The sequence below is a fragment of the Pleurodeles waltl genome, chromosome 4_1, assembly GCF_031143425.1.
Source record: "Pleurodeles waltl isolate 20211129_DDA chromosome 4_1, aPleWal1.hap1.20221129, whole genome shotgun sequence".
Lineage (NCBI taxonomy): Eukaryota > Metazoa > Chordata > Amphibia > Caudata > Salamandridae > Pleurodeles > Pleurodeles waltl.
In genome coordinates this window covers 657,386,760-657,410,709 of record NC_090442.1, presented here as the reverse complement: position 1 = coordinate 657,410,709, position 23,950 = coordinate 657,386,760, and the positions used below count along the sequence as shown (strand labels likewise).

Here is a 23,950-nt window from a genome sequence, read left to right as displayed (position 1 = left end):
AAGAAAAGGAGGAGGAGCTGAGAACCTCTGTTCAAACCATTTTACAGGACTTTTTTCCCCATTGCTTCAGGCGAAAGAAAATATCTCAGAAAAGGTGGTGACCTGCAAACTCTACCTCTGAGAGCTTTCCTAGGGTACTGAAAACCTCTTAATGCCTGGCAAACTTCTCAGTGTAATGCAGCAAAAAGAATACATCTGGAAGATGAGGGAGCCTCAGCATCTCCTGCTCCATCCAGACGCCCCGGCCTACTGATAGACTTCCTCCAAAATTGTTGCCGTCTAATCAAGAAACGTCAACCCTCTTTATGAAATATTGTGTTATATTTCATGAAATCCAGGAAAGTTATTTCTGTTGGCGAACAAAGTACAGCAGCAAGACACCGCAGTTGGTTGTTCACCAAGCAAACAGAAGCAAATGTTTTATTTTTGGATCCAGGTTAAGATGTCCTGTATTTTTGTTATTTTTAGTTGAACCCCAAAATAGTTAAAAAATAAAATAAAATAAAAAAAGTAAAATAAAAAAGGCATCTTACAACCACATATCGGTTATAGAAAAGATTTATTTTGTTTGGCATGCCTCTTTCTTAATGTATATCTGTGTTAGTATATTGGCCTCCAGACAGGCTCTGCATCCAACCCTGCTCTGGCCATCCAACCACCTGCATCATACAGCCTTCGCAAGCACAGCGGGGGGAGGCGTTGGACACAGGGCTTGGCCTCTTGCCAAGCCTCACAAGCCTTACATTAAGCCCAACCCCCTCTGTGCACCACCTTCGGTGATTGGAATTGAACTAGATTGTGTCATAAAACATCCCACTATTCAAATCTGGATGAAGAACTGAGTGTTCATCCGGGAGACTGAATGAGTGTGATTATTGAATGTTTATTTTATGCACATGTGGTCTGTGACATTAATATTTTTTCTGCTAAAAGCACTATATGCCTGAATTTTCTCGTACCTATCTTTTTTTCGTAGCTATGTAGAAGTTCTGTCTAGAATGAGTATCACGACAATTAAAGTGGCACTACTTGCCACGCCACTTTATGGTTATATGATCATTGCAGGTACCTAGGAAAATGATGATGATGACATTTATGCATACCCTGAATTAATTTGGGGAACTGATTAAGCGGAGAGCAGTCAAGGAATGCAAATTTCTAAGTGACATAACCAGCAGATCACCAGCTTGAGTATCATGTTCAGAGCTTATCAAAATTAATAGAGAAAGCCATTTGGTTCGTGAGCCCTAAAACATGAGGATATTACCATAATCACTTAAACATGATGACATGCTAACCTAACAAGCCGTCACCTCGACAATATCATGACAATCACACGATAGTATCCTCAGACTGATTGAAATGGCACACAGTAGATGCACAGAGCTGTTGTGATTTATATTAACAACCAAACATGTCAAAAAGAGTATATTTTTGATCTCTTGAATATGGTGACAGACTCTTCTAGAAATATGCGATGCGTTATTGAACGTACTCATTTTATTGTGATGAAATATATTAGCAATTGGAAAGGGATACTTTAAGGGCACTAACATTATGTAATTTAAATAATCGTAAGTAACAACGGAGTTGAACAATATAGTCTGTTTTTTAATTTTAAGTGAATATTTATATACATGCAAGTAAGTTCCTTCTCTAAAATGCAGTTGATGACACTCCACTCCGTTGTGAGTTTGCAAAAAAATATTTATTGACACATATACACATAGTTTGTGTGCAAATAAGGACGTGTTTGCAACTTACAAACTGAGTGGAGTACTGTGAACTTCCTTTTGGAGAAGGAACTTTCTTGCGTGGCATGGCGAGCCTGATGCTGACATGCACCCTGAAACTGAAACCTGACTATCGGGAGCACGGAATCTCGAAACCCGAACACCAACAAGTGAGTAAGTATAGATTTTCCATAACTAACTCCATATATCTGTAACTTGGTGATTATATAAATTTTTTTTTTTTTTTTTTTTTTTCTCTCTCTCTCTCTCTCTCTCTCTCTCCCCTCCCCCCCCCCCCCCCCCCCCCCCAATGAAAATAAAAGCTGTTGCCTTTAAGCTGTGCAGCTCACATCAACAGCACAGGGTCTGTGATAAGCTGCTTTACTCCGTGAGACACACTTCAACAGAGGGAAATACAACTTTCAGGGCCTATTTGAGGTGCGCTCAGCTTGGGCTGAGAAAGGTTATAACATAACAGCGGTTCCCAACCTGTGGTCCAGGAAACCCTGGGGGGCCGCAAAGCCTCCTCAGGGGTCCATGACTGCTTAGAAAATTAAATAATATTAACAGATTAATAAAGTGTATATATGTGTGTATATATAAATGTAATTTGTATCCTCAGATTGATTCATGGGAGCAGTGCAGGGGCATCAAACAGAATAAAGTATGGATAATGTGTGCTTTCAATTGCATTTAAAAAAAGCTCCAACCTTCCTATCAAAATGCGTTGTCATTTGTGCATGTTTGATGAATGATTATTTTTCTATTTTTTGTGTATTGTTTTGGGTTTTTCAAATCATCGACAATATGTAGGCCGGGGTCCCCGCCTCCAGTAATGACTCAGTAGGGGGGCTGGATTCCAATAATGGTTCAGTGGGGGTCCCCGGGTTCCAGTAATGATGAAGTGGGGGTCCACAGAAGTCAAAGGGTTAGGAACCACTGGCTTACTCAATAGTGCGCACAAAAAGTACAACTGGCATACATAATAGATTCACACAATTCAAAGCATAACATGAATTCATTATGAAAGCGTCAGCAGCTTCGCTGGAAAACCTCCTACGCACTGCTGATGTGCATATTCTTCACCAACACCAAGGCTTACTTTTTCTTTCATCTTCTCAATCTTCTTCACAGAGCTGCGCCTTTGGTGTTTGTCTTCCAGTCGGATGTGGAATGATGGGTCTCCTGACCTGCCAATCTGTTTCTCTTCTTGCTTCTCCGCTTCTTTGAGCTTGCTCTCTGCACTGATGCTCTCCGCATGGTACATGTGGTACGTTTTCATGACCTAGGAGTGAGTTAGCAGATAACTATGAAAACCAGAAATTCGGAAAGCTGACACACAGTTAAAAAGCCTTCAGTACCCTTTTACATAGTTGAACTGAACCAAACTTTGTTAGTAATACTGAGTAACAAAATGCATCAGTAAAGTAAGCGAAATGTGTACGGGGATTGCTGGAGGTGATACAGCTATCAGACCCAAGAAAGACATGTTATCATAGAGAGAAGCTGGCATCCACAGCTGTAAGAGAACTTCAGAGCACGCAGCTGGAAGCAGGTGCAGATATGGTGAGGTTCAGTGTGCTGGAGACTAGCAGTCAGATTCACAAACACATCTCCAGTGTATGCGAGACTTTAAACTCCAACAAATGGTATGCATGCAAAGGTTATGCATGATTCACAACGATACAATTATTACAAATAGTTAAGTCTGAGTGGGTGTCCTAGCTGAGCTGTCACATTTTCGCAATCATCCTAGAAAGGTTAACAAGCACAGCATATCTACTCCCACATTAACCAAGTGTAAGTAGTGCAAAAAGTTGAGAAATTGCACAACCACTACACGTTTTTTGAAAAGTTTGTAGAAAGGGGATGAGTGTGTGAATGTATTATTTTAAATTAAGTAAAGTATAAACTATTTGAGCATATGTTAGTGTACCTTTTACGCTCCATGACTGAAACATCTAAATCTGTATCAAGTAAACTGGCATGGAATCCGATGTCTCTCTCAATTATTAAGACTGTAAAGCAAAACCAGTGCTTAATTTGTGCTTGTTGTTTCCGGTGCAGAGCACCAGCACTTATTTTTGAGGGATCGACCAGCAATTATTCTTCTGCCTCAAGGATTTACTGCGAGCAAAAGACACATATGGGAAAGACGGAGTAAGAGAAAAAAGGAAAAAGCGTCACAATGGGAGAAAGCAGAACGCTGCAAAAGTGAGCTGGAGGGGCAGAGAGTGGCTGTAAATGGATTGAAGAGGCCTGAGATGGTTTCAGGATTACGCTGCATCAGTAGTTCGCACATTTAATTGCAGCAGCTGCGTGTTTAAGAAGAGAGTTTTGGGCACCAGCACGTTTTTATTTACAAATTAAGCACTGAGCAAAACCTGTACAGCAAAAACCCAATAATACAGTTTGGTATTTTTAATTCTTGAAAGTGAAAATGTATGAACAATATAAATCTATCTATCTATCTATCTATCTATCTATCTATCTATCTATCTATCTATCTATCTATCTATATATATATATATACATATATATATATATATATAAATATCCAAAAACAAACAGTTGCAAGCAACTTCACCACCGCACTCCGGGAGGAAATTATTTATTTTTATTGCAGTCAGGATTAAATCACCATCCTTCACCACTGACGCGTTTCGAGCTACTGGTCTTGATCACAGTAACTTAGTCCTATCTCCATGTCCCCTATTTATAGTGTCTCTCCTATGACCCCTATTATATATATATATATAGATGGAGGAGATGTATACGACAAGGCTGGAAAGAGAGAACAGTATCCCATCAAAAACCCTCATTCCTATACCCAAAAGGGTACCACAAGCCAGAGGAAACATATCCTTTGAAAATCCCAAACAAATGTGGCAGATAAATATACCATTTGACTACGTTGAAATTCTTATCTCTGTAGATGATAAGACCAATTATTCCCTTGGAGGCCTGCAAAAAAGACAACTACTGCCTCTCCATTCATAATATGATAATTTAGACAGTGTAGAGGCCAAAACTGCATTACCTTATTTTAAAAGTATTATGGTGTAATATATTAAATGTATAGATTAAGACTTTATCGGCTCTTCCACAGTACTGAAAATACCACAATATACAGTGTATCGTACAATAAAGGCAACTCTCCCTAATAAAGCTGTGCCATTTCATTTATTTTCATATTTCAACCACCACCAAAAATCCATAGAAAAATCCTCTTTTTCCAACTTGCAGATAACAAATCTTTTGATAGTTCCGCAGCAAGCAATTACTTTTTAGCAAATTCAGCAATACTATCTTCAGATAGCAATCTTTAGGGTATTTCATATTTTAATTACAAATTACTCTTTCTGTTAAGAACAGATTAGTTCAACCTACTAACAGGTACTAACATTAACAGACATTGGATTTTCATCTCTGCAAAAACATGTTTTGCTAAGAATTTCTTTAATTAGAAAACTAGCTGTTACGTTAATTGAGATTATGTGGGTGTACTGAATACATGAGCATAAATGAAATGGCTTGTTAGCTGCACTAGCAAGATTTAGTAGTGCTTTTGAGCTACAAATAGAAGCTTTATTAAGTGTTCTTTTATATAGAACAACTACTCAGAACTCAACCATTTCAGAAATATGTCTGTAATTAACTCAGCAATATCACAAAATAAAATGATGGACGGAGTGTTGAAACTTTTCAAACACTCACCCCCAGTCACAGATCTGGGTTTAATCCATTGTTATTTTGCTTTCCACGTTACCCCAGTTTGGACCCAGCTATAAGCAAATCAGTCTTGACCCTGCTCCGAACCGGAGCAGTCCAGCCTGAACTGCCAAGCCAGTTCCTCCCTGGACAGGATTCAAGCATCCTGGGACCGGTTTCAGGGTATCACCCTTCATCATTCAGGTTAGCTTGAATACAGTGGTGCAGCAGGCAAGGGACCCATGTCTGGGCATACCCTAGCCACTTAGGGCGTGCAAGGCAATATCACAAAATAAAATGATGGACAGAGTGTTGAGACTTTTCAAACACACCCCCACACCCCTCACACTGTTGTGTTTCACACCTACTGCCCTACACAACAATGAAAAGACAGTTGAAGTCAAAATATGGAAGAAGGGACCAACTGTTGCCACAGCAAAGTGGAGCACTTGCTCTTAGGCAATTGAAAAAGGGTTAACTAAGCCAAACAGGAAAACAAGGGGTACACTGAGACATACAGGAAGGGAATTTGGTGTTAAGGGAACTGGTCTATATTCCCTCACATCAAACAAAACATCTTAATGTGACTGGCATTTGCCAGGCAATGGGCTGCTAAAGGGAATAAAATGAAAAAGAGCCCTTTTACCAGTGCCCTCTTGTAGCACAAGCCCACTAGTTGGCAACTCCAACACGCATATTTATGAGAAGTTCTGAAGCACCCATTTCAGGATACAGACTTGAAAGGAATCAGAGAATAAATAAGCAGGGTGTAAATTTGACCTTTTGCTTTGCAAATCTGGAAATCACACAAAGTTCAGTTACATTGGATATTTTTTAAGGGAAGGCTTGGGTATAAGCAGAGAGAGTTTTAATTACAAGATACATGAAGGATGGGTTTCACACAGTGCTTAATTTTTAAAATAAAAAAAAACAAAAACAAAAAACAATTAAGTGCCAGGACACTTGTTAGGAAGCCTTTGCAGCCTCCACCACACATAGCCTTTGCCAATGATAGTAGCAACACAACTGCTAACTATCACATTTTTAGAAGTGTGACAATTCAGACTTTTAATAAGCTATGACTAATACCTGCCGTGTAAGCTATTCTTATTGCTTCGGGTGGCAGGGATTAGTCATTTTTATTGTATACCGAATTTTTGTAAAGCAGTTGTGTTCATCACAAAATCAGACTAACATCGCCACCATGTGGCGGGCTGTCATAAGTGCCTGTGTTGACAATTAAGTGTCAGTGCCATCTCTGGAAACCACTGCCTCAAATTAAGCACTGGTTTCAAAAATCTCACCCTTCTAGCACTGAGTAAGTTTAACTCCTAACACTGCAAAATCCAGGTCAGTTGTTACAAAGGTTGTAATACTTGTATATGCAGAGAATATCCAATAAGACCGTGTTTTTTGATAGGTTTAAGAATGTCATGAAGGGTTTGTTAAAACAGAACAGTAGTTTCTGGACATGTAACTAAATTGTTTTTTAAGAGACTTGAAGGTGTTTGTCACATATACCAACTCTTTCTCTAGGAACACGTGCTTGGATTCCAATATTAGTAACGTTTTAAAAAAACAGAAAGAAGAACAATTTCAAATAAACCATTGTTCTGTGTGTTTTTTCTATTATTGTTCGAGATGCTTCCGTTTGGTTACATTTGATAACTGACAATCACTGTATGAATCCCTTTGTATTCTTTAAATAATTTTCTAGTGAATATTTGACGTGATATATTTTTATTATCTTGACTTTGTATTCAATGTCAACAATTAGGCCCTTATTGAGAGTTGCCATGGGAACAGAAAAGCATTAAGTTCATGAAAAACATAATAAATTCATTGGAGAATGGGCATGCAGAATTTCTGCCACTTAGTGTTAGTATGATAGGGTAAATACCACTGGTGGATTCAGCATTTCCTTCACCTATCAGATGATTCTCCTTTGGCATTCAACACAAGGGCCCTGATTACTAGTTCATGGCTGTATCCCACTCACTGTGAAAACAAAAGACAATTGCCATACCCTTTGCCAAAGTTTATCCTGGGAAGAGCAGCATACAAAAGGCACAACGTTTAATTTGGTGTCTTAAATAATGATTCTGCATGTTTGGCCTCATTTTATAGTGGAACACGCGGAATAAGAGGTACATATTAAATGTGGTAAATATGTCACCCTAGGGAATGGTATTTACCATGTGTGATAAATGTTCCACATTCTTCAGCCCAACCTGTAATGAGGGCCTATGCCATGCCCTTGCTAAGTAGTAGTTCTGTAGGAACATTTAGTGCACATACACCATTAGAGTTATCTGTTGTGGGATTGTTAAATGCCCATTTAATTATCCGTTTCACTGTGCCAAGATTCTACAAGCAAATAACATTCTTGCTGCTTGCCGCCACATCAATGAGAAGTCACTTCTTCATACACTTTGGTGAAGCTGCCTGTTACAGATCACCCAAACCGTTTCATTATTTACACATGCATATTTGCCTTGAAAGCAAAAACAAAACTCCCTGGGAGTAATAACAGTTGGCTGGTGAGCTTCCGTCCTCAGATACAATTCATTCCTGGCTGATGCAAAATCTCCCTTTCTCCTCCATACTGTTGCCGAGAGACTGTCACGCTCTCAATTCTTCATTTCATCTTTTTCAGAAGACAACTTAAAACAGCTTTGCACACGGACTTCCACCAGCTCAATGGTTGTGCTGTAAATCCCTCCAGAGGTGGTGGGAGTGTGAAGGGTGAGTCGTTCTGAATAAAGGAGAACATGACGTGCTACGGCTAAGTTGCCAACTCTGCAACCAAGTGACTTGTGATCCAGACCCTACTTCCTCAGATGACCATATTTTGTCAAACTGAGTAAAGACCTTCATCTTTCTGGGCCTGAACTCCCTTAACTCCTGACACTGAAAACTGAAGGTCAGAGTAAAAAGCAGCCACAAGTGTCAAGCAGCTCATGCCCTCAGGTTTAAACCACAAAGCACCTGATAGTCTGTACCTGTGGTTGGTGAGTATCTGGATCATTAGGGAGTTTCATTGGTGTCCTTGAAAAAGCGGATACTTTTTGAAATGTTACGTTTGATGTACCCCATTTTCTTCAGAGCCCGGCCCCTCTATTTATCTAGCAGGAATAATAGACATGTCTCCCTGAGTAACTTTCACTTGGCCTCACTAGGTTTTTTCTATTAAATCAGCACATCAGACTGGTGTGGTAAAGCTTTTGGACTCCATCTGAAACAGGATGCAGGAGTAAGCTCCATAACTCTCTTCCTCTGCATCTGAAACAGGAATTTCACCTTCTAAAATTCAGGAATATAGTGAGAATTTGGCTATTTGGTCAACCTGTTTAACTCTGCTCCTGGTGTGCTCTCACCTTCCCATTTGGCTCCCTACAGCACCACGTGGCTCCCCCTGTCCCCCAGGTGTAGAGTGCACTTAATAAACGGCCTTACGGACCAGAAAAGAATGGTTTTCTATTGCGTGGAAGGAAATTGTAATTTACAAGAGCAAAGCATAAGAATTCGGCACTGGCAATGCTCAACATTATCTTATCGCTTGGACTGGAGTCGGAAATTGGCCCATGAAAGCCCACGGTGGCCGAGTACCTATATCGCACTGTGCCCTTGACATGCACAGAAAGGGACTAGTGGATCAGGAAAACCAGACTGTGGTACTGAAAAGGTGTGCTGCACGTGTATATGAGAACTGGAGATGGAATCTTGGCCCGTGGAGAAGACGGAAAGGGGGGGATAGTGTAATGAACACTGCAGCGTGTAGAGTGAGATGACAAAGTATGACTAAAAACACACTCATCTAAGTTGAATTAGCATCTTGATCATGTGTTTGAGCATGTTCAAAAAGCTCGATAGCAAATGGAACATTTAGCAGAAGAAGTGCAAAGCCCCTTAAATGTGATTCGTACCAAGAAGCAACTACCTGAACACATACTTTCTGCCGGACCCTTTTGAAAGAAGGGACCCTTAACTCATTGCCTTGCACGATGGAGATCACCCGTCGGCAGCTGGACGTTCTTTCTGTTGAGGTCCCGTTGGTTTGACATACCTGTCATTGTATTTTGCTGTGAACAGGAATATGGCGCACACTTGTTAAGGTACCTTTTCAGGTTGGGAACTGCTCAGGTGTTTTATTAATTGATGACTACCAGCAACTTCTTAGCAAATCACAGGCACTCTCTAAATGCTATTGCATGACTTGTGAATGCTTGTGAATACCTCCTGTTTCGTTTTTTCTGTGTACCGGAGAAAGTGCCCAACACTCCTTGACAGAGAGATGCTGCCAGCTATTTCTCTTACTCTGGTAGAGGGTCTTGCAAGTGCCCTACCTGCTTCTGTGCATCTCAAGCGTTGGTGCAAATCTACACATTACCATTCTGTCTCGCCTGGAAGCATCTTGAGGCCAGTGAGTTCATGACGTCATGTTAGACAAAGTTCCTGAAACTCTCAAAGTAGGTCTTTCAGTGGCTCTACAATTGGAAGTGGACGGGATTCTTATGGCTGCCGAAGAGTCCTTGTGTTACCCTGGATGAGATAACCGAGGGGAGGTCATTAACCAGCTGAAGCAATTGAACAGGATTTATTAGTGGGGTGAGGGGGGCAGAGGTATTTAGATGTAACTAGGAGGTTTGTACAGATGACGAGTGCGATCGCCCCTTGGAAGAAGGGATGAATAAGCACCCTCAAGTCTAACACCGAAAGAAAGAGCGCCTGTTAATAGGTCAGAACATTTGCTCTCTGCACCAATGAGATACATCAGAAGCCTAAATAAATGTACCTTAGCAGTAGCTGCAGTGTGAGTCTACATGTAATTTACAGCTAAATAAAAATCGAAGTAAATGACAAGAAATGTACTTGAATAGCTGGAAAGTTACTGAAAACAGTATACGCCTTTTTAGAGTGACATCGTTTTTTAAGGATGAGCGAAAATAAGAAAAACATTGAGATCATGCATTATGCATTGCAATAACTATTAAATAATTCATGTGTTGTGTTTTTAATTAAAGAAGTTGAATGCCTTTTGCTTTTTTGAAGTGGAATAGCAGGTTGTCACTGTCCTCGCAGCCGGGGATGTTTCTAAATACCAAGAAACTCATTTGCATTTCGTGCGCATTGATGTCCATCCAGAGTAATGGCTGCTGGTTGCCATCATGTGCTCTTACTCTCTCCTAGGAAGCTAGTGGGATGGAACTGATGCCTTTTCAGGGTAACTGGAGAGCAGCATTCTGCAGACTTAATGTTGCATGCCTACAGCAGTATCCTGAATATCCAACTATTTTCCCAAGTACCACTATTAAGAGTGAAACGGTTTGAAAATCATGGGCTCCAAGCAATTCACAGAACTAGCTAGATTGTGAGGGCCATTTGTTCCCTTGACAGGCACATCAATTCTCACAATTGAAAGGATCTTGGACCACATAATTAAAAAGGCTGTACTTGTGTCTGTATATGGTCTGATGGTAGCCCAGTGAGAGGTCAGGTAGGATACTCAAGTTTCCTCTTTTAGCCTAGAGAAGAGCAATTGGATTGTTTGCCAGGTGCACGGCAAGGATGCTGAAAACAATGAAGAATGGAGTGTCGTAGTTCAAAGTCATCTGCCTCATACACAAATTCTTTTCACTAAATATAACTTTTTATTTTATAAATTAATATGCCCTCCTCCAAAATACTCGCCCAATCTAGCCGTCTTGAACCGTCCAGCTGGCTGACATCTATTTGATTTTGCTTCCGATCCACTGGTGGGCACTATTTCTGTACTGGGGTTCCCTAAACAGTAACTCATGCAGGAGTTCAGAACTATGTTTACAACAAGAAATCCTGAAAACTGACCTCCTGTGATCATTTATGGGCTGTTGCACTCTTAGGCTAGCCTGGAGATCCTCTTCTGACACCGAGTCAGCTATTACATGTTTTGAGTATGTCCCTCTGCTGCTCTCTTTGGCCTGCTCATGTATGTTAAAGAAGGTTCTGTTTGTTACAGTGCACACGTATGTGTCCATGTGTCGGTCAGACAGTTCTAAATGCAAATCCATCTCAATCATGTCTATGTCAAGTTAAATACTGGAGCAATCAGTGATATTCAACATTCACAGACTTGTTTTGCCCTGGTTTGGAGTTGTCAATAGAATGGAGCTGACATGCCTAGGTAGCGTATGAAACTCAATGGCTGGTTAATACCAAGCCACTTACATTCTATGGTGATGGAATATGTAAAGAAATCGTCTGGGGTACTCACATGTTTTCACCTCTGAACAAGCTGCAGGAGTAGACACGCACTCACGGCATCACTTCCATCTGGGAATCCAATTGAAAAAATTCCATAAAATGGGTCCTTCCGCTTAACAAACTGCTGTATTGATACACTACCTGCACCGACTAGATTTAGCCTCCAGAATGGCTGTTGATTGGGCATCAAGTGATGGCTCACGACTTGAAGCTAGGCCATCATTTTGTCAATGCTGCCTGTCCGTGTGACAGAGAGGTTGGGTTTCCCCACTGAATACTTGCCAGAGACATCTTCGGCAAGGTTACATTTGCAGCACCCAGCAGGAAACTGAGGTGACCGCATCGACTATTGCGCTGTTCTTTTAGGCTGTGCTGCATATTTCAAATTTTGAAAATAGCACCATTACTGCTGAGTCGATTTTATTTCGTGTACTTGTAAAGAGGCTACTTTTCTGAGTTGTTTTTAAGTTTCACACTTGAATTCCTTCCCATTTACACACAAACCTTTAGCAGATATACTTTTCAGTTTGGAAAAGCGATATTATTTCGGTCATGACTAAAAACCTAACCTTGAGACACACACAGAGTCAAGAAATTAAAACTAGAAAAGGAACTACTACTGGAAGACAACCGGGGGTACAGACAAAATATATATTGTTTTGATGACTCTGGAAAGAAGAAGAGCATTTATGAAAGCACTTCATGGTGTAGCATGACAGGCTGCCCCTACATAAACCTGTTCTCCGTGCTGCAGCCAGGGTGCACAATGAATGCCACAAATATAAATTACAGCAGATTCAAACATGGCACACATAGCTACATCACTTGCTAACCAGCACAGAAGCCAACGATCAGCAGTGTGGTGATGGGAGCTTGCATTTGAGTTAAAATAAGAAGAATTCTAAAAGGATACTGTGATGGAAGCTGTGCATAGCTACATAAATCTGAGTTCAGAACATATAAAAATGCATATCGCACCCTAATCTGTTAATCTGATTATTAAAGCCAAGTAGGGACCAGGCTGCCCAGATAGCATCCTTAGTATGCCCCATTCAGTAGGATGCATGCCTTCTCCACTGATGCTTAAGTTCCAACAAGCGTCATCATGCAGACAATGGGTGCTCAGCTGGGCCGGGGGCAGTGCTCAGAGAGGAGAAACTGCCTCTCAAACTTGTATCTCATATTCCTGAGATCAAATGTCCGGCGTGGTACTTGGGTTTCCTACTGCCACCTGGGCATGTACCTAAGGTGTGGTAGTAAATCTGCTGGGTTCCTTACTTCGAAGTGAAACCGTGCAAAGGAGAGAGATGCATATAGTGGTCCGCTCACAGCAAAGAACCTAGAGTCTGGGAGCAGAAATCCAATAGTGAGCTTAGGCAGAGTGAGCTTCAGATAGACCCAACTAGGGAGAAGTACGTGGCCTCCATCTAAGGCATCGATAGGCTGGCAGAAAAGAAGTGAAGGACACTTGAGACTTTAAGCAGTAAAAATGAGGTGCCATCAGGTTGCTAATAAGTAATGACCAGAATAAACCTGAGAGTTTCTATCTAGAAGAAGGCAACCAAAAGCAGATAATAGATACATTTTGGCCATCCCTTAAAGGTGTGAGAGCTTGATAACAGACTAAATGACTGACTGGATTGAGAAGAATATTGTATTACGACACATGTCAGTAACACAACTGACACTGAACTCCTATAGAATTTACATTTTTAATCCTCACAAAAGAAGTGCATGTTGCTCAGAAGAAGGGTGTGAAGGAGGAGACTACAAAAATGTCACTGGACAACTGGAACACAGTATTCCGCAGGGTACTTTTGGGACAGCAAAGAACAGAGAAAAACATAAAGGTGGCACACAGAAAGATAGGATAGTGGGTAAAGATGAAAAGACGACTAAAGAGGTCTCACTATACTGAATAAATTAAAAAAGCTGTATGAGGTACCTAAAAAATAAAAATAAAAAATAAACCCCAAAAATAAATATATCAATATAATTCACAGACCACACGCTTAATTAGTATTAAACTGTAATTTGGTTAAAAAAAGAAGGACAATACGACACTAGACGCTGAACAATGACAACTACTGAAAACAGTACAGGTGAATGATACATAGTAGGAGTTCCGAGCTTTTTGGCACAGTACGGCCCAGTTGATTGCCACAACTGGAATCCAAGATGGAGAAATAATAATACACAAAGTGAAAAAATGCACTTTCTTGCAATTCCAGCTGCAATCAATTAGGTGATGAAGATTATCTAGTGAGTGTTTTTAAATTTTAATCAGCTGCTTTTTTCCAAGAAGCTATAGTTGATCGTGCTGCACATTTTATTTGCTATTTGCACAACGTGCATTCTGTGCCTTGCTCAAGGCTGTCATGTATGGTACATGGTATACTAAAGTGTACTAACACTCCAGGAGCTCAGGAGTCAGTCCCAATTTTCTAGACACATAAGTATGCCAGGCCTGTTTTAAGAACTCTAAATGAGTTATTGTATGAACAACATGTAGCCCTAGGGGAAGCAGAGGGCATTCCAGTCATGGCTAATCTGGGACGCACATCATTCCACAGAACGCTTTGCTGAGCCTGGTGCAGACTCTTCAGCTTCCCAAGAGGATTGCATCCAGACAACAGGCAGACCTTTGCTATCCTACTCAAGTATGGGATTTGGGTTACTCCCTTAGATCGGGACAGGCAGAAGGGTTACCTAGAAATAGGGTGTAGGATCAAATCGTTAGGCTCCCTAGAATCATACAAAATGGTTGGGTTGTTTACTCTCTTTACACTGGTTGTAATGATGATTACAGTACTATGTTTCATCTGCCTTAGTGCAGCTCATGCTTTTTATGCTAGGATGCAATTGCTTCAATAAATGCATTGAAATCCTGTTTGCATCTTGTGTCCTGCCTTGGAATGTGTGAGACTCTGAGTAACTAAGCAAAAGGGATATGATCTATAGCCACAACATCCATGAAAAGTCAGAGTGTCAAGTTTAGGTTGCCATAAATCACATCTTCCTTTCTAGGGTTGGGTGAAACACTATGGGCTAGCCATACTGACAGTTTCCAAATGGTATGGAGTTGACTCAGTCTCCCCAATTCAGTGTTTCTGCCGCCCTAAACATGAAGATTATTACCATAATAGGAACCACATGACATAACCACTATAAATCTCTAAACATTTATTCTCTACAGTCAAATTATTGACTCTGGGGTCAGGGTCAAGAGAAACACATCCCACTTTGGATTACCTCAGAAGATATATGATACATTCTCATGAAAAAAAAATACTTGGATCAAGCAAACAGCACTGTGATGGACAAAAAGTGGTAGCTCTTTTCGGGCTTTAAAAAAAAAAAAAAAAAAAAAAGTATTGTGCTCTTCTCAGACTTCACCGAAAGACACAACTAAACCTTAGAGAAATTCAGGGTGGTGTTATAGTCAATGTTTAGGAAGTAGTTTACCCAAGTGACTGAGGCTTAAACCTCTCTTCTTGAATTCAGGGAGGTGCTTTGTAACCAATTTAAGAGATACAGAAATGAGTCACTTTAATGTTCTGCATTATCAATTTCACGTGGTGCAGACTTTGTATGAATCCCCTACATAAACATGTTCGAAAACAGAGTGTAATGGCTGCCCAGTTTCTCTGAAAGTGGTGACTGCGCAGCAACACAGGTTTCTGTTGTCTTGTATTCAGAAGTTGCTCCAGGGTCATAAGAGGAGTGAAGAGATGACATGCTTGAGCTCAGAGTGGAAAGGCCTGTTCTAATATCGACTAAACTTCGAACGGGTATTGAGTAGGAGAGAGCTCTGGTGCATGTGAACGAATTATCCAATTCTAAGACTGCAAGTGAATGCAAAACATGAGACAGGGAGATAAAAGCATTCATGCTCATCAAATGGCTTCAGTCACACAGATAAATCACAAACCATTTAGGCTCTATCTGGCTGAAACCCTGTGGCATGTTATTGCCCATTCCCAGAAAGGCAAAATGCCGATTGCAGAACTTTTCCGAGGTCTACAGCTAGTTCATCTGCAGTGATAAATAACTAGCATAAGCATTTCGGACCAATGAAAAATGTGTCGCAGATCAGTGTTTGAAAATAACTTAGGGCCTAATTTAGTTTGACAGATGGGTCACTCAGTCACAAACGTGGTGGAAATCCCTGCTCCTTATTACTAGGGCCATAACATATATTGTACATTTAATAAGGCGCACAGGATGTCAGTCTCGTTTGTGACAAACTTTAAATCTGGCTCAATGGTCTTCTACTCTTTTTCAAGTTCAAATCTTTTGGTTACAGGTAATAAAACCACGAAAATGCAGACATAAAGAGGAAAACATAGGAAAGGGAATTATTCATCAGCTTTTGACTTCTTACAGTGGCGGCTGGCTCCCATTTACAATGGGGGTGAGAAGGGGTTATTATAGTAACCTTACCTTGGGACTTCTTCTTGTCGTCTCTCCTCTCTTGGCACCAGCGCGTGAAGGGACCCAGGAAACTGCACTAGCCAATCTTGCTGTCAGGACTGGTGGGAGCGGGCTCTCTCAGGGCTCACAAGATCATTGGAGGCCTATGCTTTCTCTAACCCAGCTGTCTTAAGACAGCTGGGTTAGAGATGTTTAAAGTGTGCGTGTCTGGCTGGCCGTTGCAAGACAGCCGGCTAAAGGGACATCCGCCCTTTAAACAAGTGCACAGATCCCTGCTGCCACTCAGCAGCCATTGCCCCGCCCCGTCCTGACACTCCATTCAAGATGGGGTGCTGAAAACTAAAATTGTAATAAAGAAAGTTCATTATCATTTTTTTTAAAGTTCTGGGGCCGTTGTATTTAGCGGGACGACGCTCCTCCACTATCGTGGAGGATCCGCCCCTCACTTCTTATCTGCTTGAGGAATTAAAACTAGAAGTCAGGGGGCAAGAAAGAGGGTAGTGCGATCAGATCGGTTAAGACACAAACAATAATTATCAACTGCTAGTCCGTCCACCTAGAATCAGAGAAAACCGCCTCACAGTAATTGTGTTGAATATTTGCTACTATTACAGGAACTACACAGCTGTGTTTGTCCCAAGCTAGCAAATCTAAAATGGCTTCCTGTGCCTCTTGTGGCCTGGAAAGTTGAATCCATGAGCTGTGTTTGGAGTGAGCTACATCACAGCTGATAAAGCAGACCCACCCCACATATTTGTAACTCGTTTTGCTATGAGATTGTGCAAAAGAGGCTGAAGAACTTCAGGAATAATGCATAGTGTGATTAGTAGCAGAGTGCAGACAAGCAAAGGCGGTTCACAAACAAAAGAAGTTCGCTCAACAATGGGCTGGAAAATGCGACCATGTTAGGCTTCGTCAGACAGTGCTTTTCAGATGCCGCTTGCTGAAGCTTTTCAATTTCTCTAAGAAACCATAATGGTATTATAATAACAACAGCAGTGTCAACTTAAAGAGAAGCCTTGCAGAAAGTATATCTCAACAAAATTAGAGCAGGTGGAAAAGCAAAAGCCAGCTGGTTTATGTGTTTTTTGTGGGCTCAAAAACCTGTGGTGCAAACACAAAGAAAACGCATTTTGTAGTAATTATCAAAGGAGAGTGGTTTGCATTCCACAAAAAAGGGACACTTACAATTTCAAAGGATGTCCTGAGGCAAAAACATAAATAAAAAGAAATAATTACTCAAGCAGGGTCTCTGGGCTTTCCTTTTCACGTCTATGCTTGTTAGCTCACTTAAAACACAAAACATGAATGTGACAGCGGTAATGTTGGTTGTAGATACATTAATTGGGGTTAGACAATACAGAAATGTATAAAGTCTTAATCGGGAAATGTTAAAGTCATTAACATATTAGCAATAAACATCCGTTAAAAACACCAATATTAGAAGTGGTAAATGGAGATGGAATATAATAAAAATTCTGGGGTGGCTCCTCCGTTAGGGGAGACGAGCATTGCCCCTCAACCCCGCCAGCAGCAGAAGCTGCAAAACCTTTCACAACAAAAGGATAATAAACTTTGTTTGGGGGTGATGAGCAGTGAGGGGAGTGCACTGTGCACTCCCCTCAGAGCGCACGTGTGTTTGGCTGGCCGTCTCTGGCCGGCCAAACACACATGAGCAGTTGACTCTCTTCAGCCCAGTAACACAGTTACCGGGCTGGAGAGAGCCTGCGCAGGCTCCCAACCAATCCTAAAGCTGATCTGAGCAGCATCAGGATTGGCCGCAGGGCAGGCTGGGAGCCTGTGCCTGCAGCCAGCAGAGGAGTGGAGCGGTGGAAGAGAAGGTAAGTGTTTTTTTCAATTTACTTAATTTAATGTTTATTTCCCCCCTTGCCCCCTCCCCTATGCGATGCACCGCCCCTTCCGCACCCCCACGAGCCGCAAATGTTAAAATTAATGAAAAACTGAAGACCCTGGGAGAGTCTAATTGACCAGCTGCATGTGGTAAGTTGCAATTGCTGGCATAGGGTTCTTTGGATGTCAACTATACTGCTATGGTAAAAAGGCAAATGCTTTTCAGTACGATAGGGATGCTCTTGTATCTAACTACTTTTCAGTTTTATTGGGTATCTTCGTTTAGTTATTGGTCATTTGTAGTCCAGTGTCTAAACCCCATATGATACAACTGGGTCGAATGGCATCTATTTGTAATTGCTCTAGAAAAATAATCTGGATCTGTAAGCAATCTAAATCATATGGATGCTAGAGTTTGCTCATGGAGGTGAACTTTGCTCAGAGCATTACTACTCATAGACAACTCCACAATGGCCTGACACAATTGCCAATGTAATGTACTTTGAACAAGGACTTTTGTATTAACTAATTGTATATAATTTTATGACAAGACTGGAGGCTCCTATTATGCGTTTCTTCTCTTGCTTTAATAAATGAGCAGCAGTCAAGAAACTACAAATCCCATAAGGCTTAACACAGATAGCCAATGGTATTAAAAACGTAGTACACAAACATATATGAACCAATAGGAATAGTGCCATGCCATTGCGATGTCACTTGACTGCAAGCACCCCTCTTTTTTTTTGCTGCTGCAGTCAAGATAAGTCGCCTTTTCTTTTCCTCATGTCTTTAGTTGCTTAATTAATTAATTCATTGTGTTTTCTTATGTATTTTTTTCTACCGCTGTCAAACTTTGCATGTTGCCGGCAGGTTGCCGCATTCTGTGTACTTTATTTATCCCTTATTTATTGCGTTCGTTCATAACAGCGTTTGTGATGTTCTGAGCTGAACGCTTCGGCTTGTTCACATTTCTGCACGAGTCGCGCGCGTGCCCGCATTCCTGACATTCTTTCGATTCGGATTGCTCCTGAGGCGAGGAAGCAGTTCGGGAGAGCGCGCGTTCAGGGCAGCGTTCGTGCTGTTCTGGCCGGGCGCTTCGGCTTTGTTTACATTTCTGCACACATCGCGCGTGCGTCAGCATTCCTGGCATTCTTTCACCTCGAGAAGCAACCGTCATTCGGATTGCTCCTGAGGCGAGGAAGCAGTTTAGGAGAGCGCACATTCTTCACTTTGTCTCCCGTCTGGCACCAACGTTTTGTTGTCACAACACTATATTTATTGATTTAACCTCTATCCAAGTAAGAGGTTTTGGACATTTATCCAACTTTATTATTTTATTAACCTGGTGTTTTCCTGGCAAGGTTTTTTCTACAAAACCATTACCTCAGCTTCATTTTTTCCCCTTTACTACAGTTTTCTTTAGTTTGATTCTAATTCCAGTATTTATTTATTTATTTTTATTTATTTTTTCCTATCATGGAGCCTGGCACTTCCACAATGGAACAGGGTGTTTCTACTGATTTAGAAGACATAAGACATGAACTCTGTAATTTCATTAGGAGTTCTGTCCATCAGGCAGTTTCGTCCTCTATACAAAAATTATCAAAAAATCTAGAAACCAATTTTTCCAATTTATTATCCAAATCTTCGGCCCAGACTGTGGGGGAATGCAGTAAACGTCCACCAGCAAAGCCAGGTGTGGGGAAGCAAAAGGAGAGTGAGTCTATCTCACACATGCCAGATGACACGGTTCCTCACAAGGCTCCTGCCAAGGAGTATAATAATATGGCGACAAAATCTTCTCTAAAACGTAAATTTAAAGAACGTAATGTTCTTCCTGTTCCTACTTCCGCCATCCAAGATACAGATGAGGACATGCCTGATGTGGATTCAGATTCTTATATATCTGACAAGGATGATAATGATACTTTTTCCATTCCTCCTCCTCAGCTGTTCCCTCTCTATTTGATTCGGAAGGTTTTCCCATGTTTGACCCCTCTCAAATTCATCACCCTAATTCTACGGAATGGTTCCCAGCTGACCATGTGGGTCGCTATGTGGCGCAAAAATAGTTTTCACCTCTAGACAGGCAAGCAAACTAGATCCAAGCTGAAGTCAGATTGCCCTCGTCCTGTACTTCCGAACAAGGCTACCATTACCCCTTCTATTGACCAACAAATGTTGACTTTCTTTACTAAGCAGGGTAAAGATCCTCGCAAAGGAGTGGACAAAGCGTGGTCCTACTGTCAGGACAAACTTTTGGATGTTACAGGTCCGCTTATTAGGATATTTGATCTGGTTGAGTCGGACAGACTAGAAGGTACCTTTTTAGATCCAGAAGAATTATCGTTATGGGTTCAACGTTGCTTCTGTCTACTGGGGAATGCAAATTCCTCTCTTACTCATGAGCGGCGTAAAGGACTTCTTATTAAATTGGACCCCAAACTAATCAATTTGGCGACCGTACAACCTCACATCCAAACAGATGGACAACTTTTTTTAGATTTCTTCATAAAAGACCTCAGCAAATACGTGGCTACATTCACCATGTTGGACAAAGCTCAACAGTCCATGAGGAAGATGTTTCACCAATGTGTTTTTGCCAGGGCCGGTAGAGGCAGGGGTCGCTTTACCGGCTGCGGATTCGCTAATCAAGGCTCCAGAGGTTACCACAGTTCCTACCAACAGGACTTCAGACCACATTTCTACCCCCAACGTGGCAGAGGTTATCGCTCCAGGTCCGACAGACATTCCAGGGTCTCCAATCCAACAGGTAGGCCCTCATGTTGGTTTTTTCCCAACAGGAGGTCGTATCTTCCATTTTCTGTCAAATGTTTTACAATTACCGCAGATGTTTGGGTGTTAGACATGGTGCAAGGTTATAAAATAGAGCTTTATTATACTCCGGTGCAAACTTTTTTCCAACCTCCTCCTCTTTTTTTCCACAGAAATGGTTCATCTCATATCCCTCGAGGTAAACACTCTGTTACAGAAACAGGCAGTTTCAACCACTCAGCCTCATCCGTTGGGATTTATCAGCCCAATTTTTCTGGTTCAAAAGAAGAACAAAAAGATGCGCCCAGTCCTCAATCTGAAACATTTCAACCGGTTCGTGGTATACCGGCATTTCAAAATGGAGACAATTCTCCATCTCAGAGATATTCTTCTTCAGAACGACTGGATGGTCAGACTGGATTTACAGGAAGCTTATTTAGTGGTTCCTGTTCATCCGGAATTCAGAAAATTTCTTCAAGTCCAATGGTTGGGTCAAATGTATCACTTTACCTCTCTGCCCTTCGGTCTATCGTCTGCCCCATGGTGTTTCACCAAACTCATGAAGCCTGTAGTAGCTTTCCTAAGAGCTCAAGAGATAAGGCTATTAATTTACCTAGACGACATCCTCATTTTAAATCAGTCTTCTCAAACTCTGCTAGTTCACTTACAGACGACTTGCTCTCTTTTAGAAGACTTGGGTTTCATAATAACAGAGAAAAATCTCTCCTAACACCCTCTCAAATCATAGAATTCTTGGGATTCCAGATCAATTCTCTTTCGGCTACCCTTCTTCTGCCTTCGTCAAAGATCAAATCCATAAAATCAGAAATTATACAAATTCTTCGCAGTTCTCTCATTTCTCTCCGAACTTTAGCCCGAATAGTAGGCCTTCTCTCCTCTTCTTTCCAGGCAATCTTTCCAGGTCCCCTTCATTATCGCTCACTTAAAAGGCTGAAGATTCAACACTTGAGGAAGGGGCTATCGTATTCCGATCTCGTTCCTTTAGACGTAGAGTCACGCACAGAGCTTCAATGGTGGATAGACCATTTAGATGCGTGGAACGGGAAAAGTATTTTTCCATCAGCCCCAGATCTTGTGTTAGAATCCGATGCAAGTCATCTAGGTTGGGGGGCCCGCTGTGGTCCCATCTTGACTGGAGGTAAATGGTCAACCGAGGAGTCCAAATTGCACATCAATTGTTTAGAGATGCTTGCCGGCTCCTTTGCAATCAGAAGCCTAGCAAAACACAAAGTGCATTGTGCAATCCTTCTCAGGATGGACAATATCTCTGGAGTCAGATACATAAACCATCTCGGGGGTACAAAGTCCAAGCCTCTAGCGGATCTAGCCAAGAGTTTTTGGGAGTTCTGCCTTTCAAACCATCTTTCGGTTCATGCAGAGTACCTTCCAGGAGTTCTCAACACTGTGGCAGATTGGCATTCTCGTCACCTTCGAGACTCCAGCGATTGGAGACTTCATCCTACTGTTTTCCACAGCATTCAATCTTTATGGGGCCCGTTCTCCATAGACCTGTTCACATCTCGACTGAACACACAGCTTCCTCAGTTTTACAGCTGGCGTCCAGATCCCTTAGCCTTAGCATCAGATGCTTTCTTACAAAATTGGTCTCATTCCCTCAACTACGCCTTTCCCACTTTTATAATGATCAACAGGGTCCTGGCACACGCCAGACGTCAACATGCCTCTCTCATTCTCATAGTCCCATTTTGGCAATCCCAAGTTTGGTTTCCCACTCTGTTGGAAATGTCGATAGATTTTCCCTTACTAATTCTGTCCTTCCCAGATCTACTACTAGACCCTCTTCAATATTCTCATCCTCTTATTGTGGACAATATCCTCACTCTATCCGCTTGGAAGATCTCAGGTATTCCTAATCTTCCCCTGTCATTTCGGCAGAGGCTTCCCAAGATATCTCAAAGTCCTGGGCCCCAGGCACCAAAAAAGCCTATAAGGCAGCCTGGTCTTTATGGGACTGCTGGTGTTTGGGAAAACAAATTAATCCCTTTTCAGCAGATGTAATTTTTGTCGTTAATTTTTGGGCTGCAGAAGCCAGTAAAGGCAAAGCATTGCGTACTATCAATCTTTATAGATCTGCTATTTCTTCCAACCATATCCATGTCAATGGGAAACCGGTAGGCGAACATCCGTTGGTATGCCGATTACTAAAGGGAGTAAAACTGTCCAAACCTCCTCTACCAAAGTATAATCAGTTGTGGGACGTCAATATTGTTTTAAAATATTTGATTTCTTTGCCAGATAATACAATGTTGTCATTAAAACTGTTATCAGCCAAATTAACAATGTTGTTATGTTTGATTTCTATTAAACGCTTATCAGATGTTAAAGCTTTGGACGTATCCAATCGTCAGTACACTCCTTCTGGAGTGTTGTTTTCAGTTGTACGACGTACCAAGACTAATTTATCTTCAGTTTTTTACCCTTATTTTCCACAACATCCAAAATTATGTGTAGGTCAGTGTCTCAAGGTTTATGAACAAAGGACTGCAGATTTGAGAACATACTCCTCCCGGCTTCTTATCTCTTTCAGGAAACCCTACAACCCTGTTTCGTCTGCTACTTTAGCTCGTTGGGTGAGATGGATTATGTCCTTAGCGGGTATTGACATTTCCAGATTTGGAGCTCCTTCTTCCAGAGGGGCGATGGCTTCCAAAGCCTTCTGGGCAGGCTCTCGTTTGGAGGATATTCTAAAATCTGCAGACTGGTCTAATGATCATACTTTTAAAGTTTTTTATTGCAAACCTGTTGACAATGTTTCTTTGAATATAATCAATAGGCTTTAAACATGCATAATAGGAGCCTCCGATCTTGTCATAAAATGTAGATTTTCCTAGTTTATGACGGAAAGTCTTAATTTTCTTAAAGACACGCAGGCGAGTATTATCCCACCTCTAGTATAACTTTATTTCTCCCTCCCTTTCTTCCAGCACCGGTCTCGACCACTCAACCAGCGTCCTAGTTGGACCTCTTCGCACCATCCGAATGATTCGCTTATTTCAAGTATTGGATCGTCTCCTCCTGTGTTGCCGGAACATTCTTTCCTTTGCAGGATTTTAGACTTTTGTTCTGATGTGTTTGCATTTCTTATGGCATTGTTTATTCTTTGTTTATTATTCCCGTTATTCATCACTAATTGACTTTATTCGTAAGAAAAGAGGGCTGCT

General features: G+C 41.4%; 1 protein-coding gene across 1 annotated transcript in view; it reads right to left on the bottom strand.

Moving 5' to 3' along the window:
• Positions 1–23,950, bottom strand: part of SRGAP1 (SLIT-ROBO Rho GTPase activating protein 1) — a 413,075-nt gene that overhangs the window by 129,994 nt on the left and 259,131 nt on the right. The window contains exon 5 of the mRNA XM_069229120.1: positions 2,836–3,018. Coding sequence (XP_069085221.1) covers positions 2,836–3,018 — 183 coding nt within the window. The remainder of the gene's footprint in view (positions 1–2,835; positions 3,019–23,950) is intronic.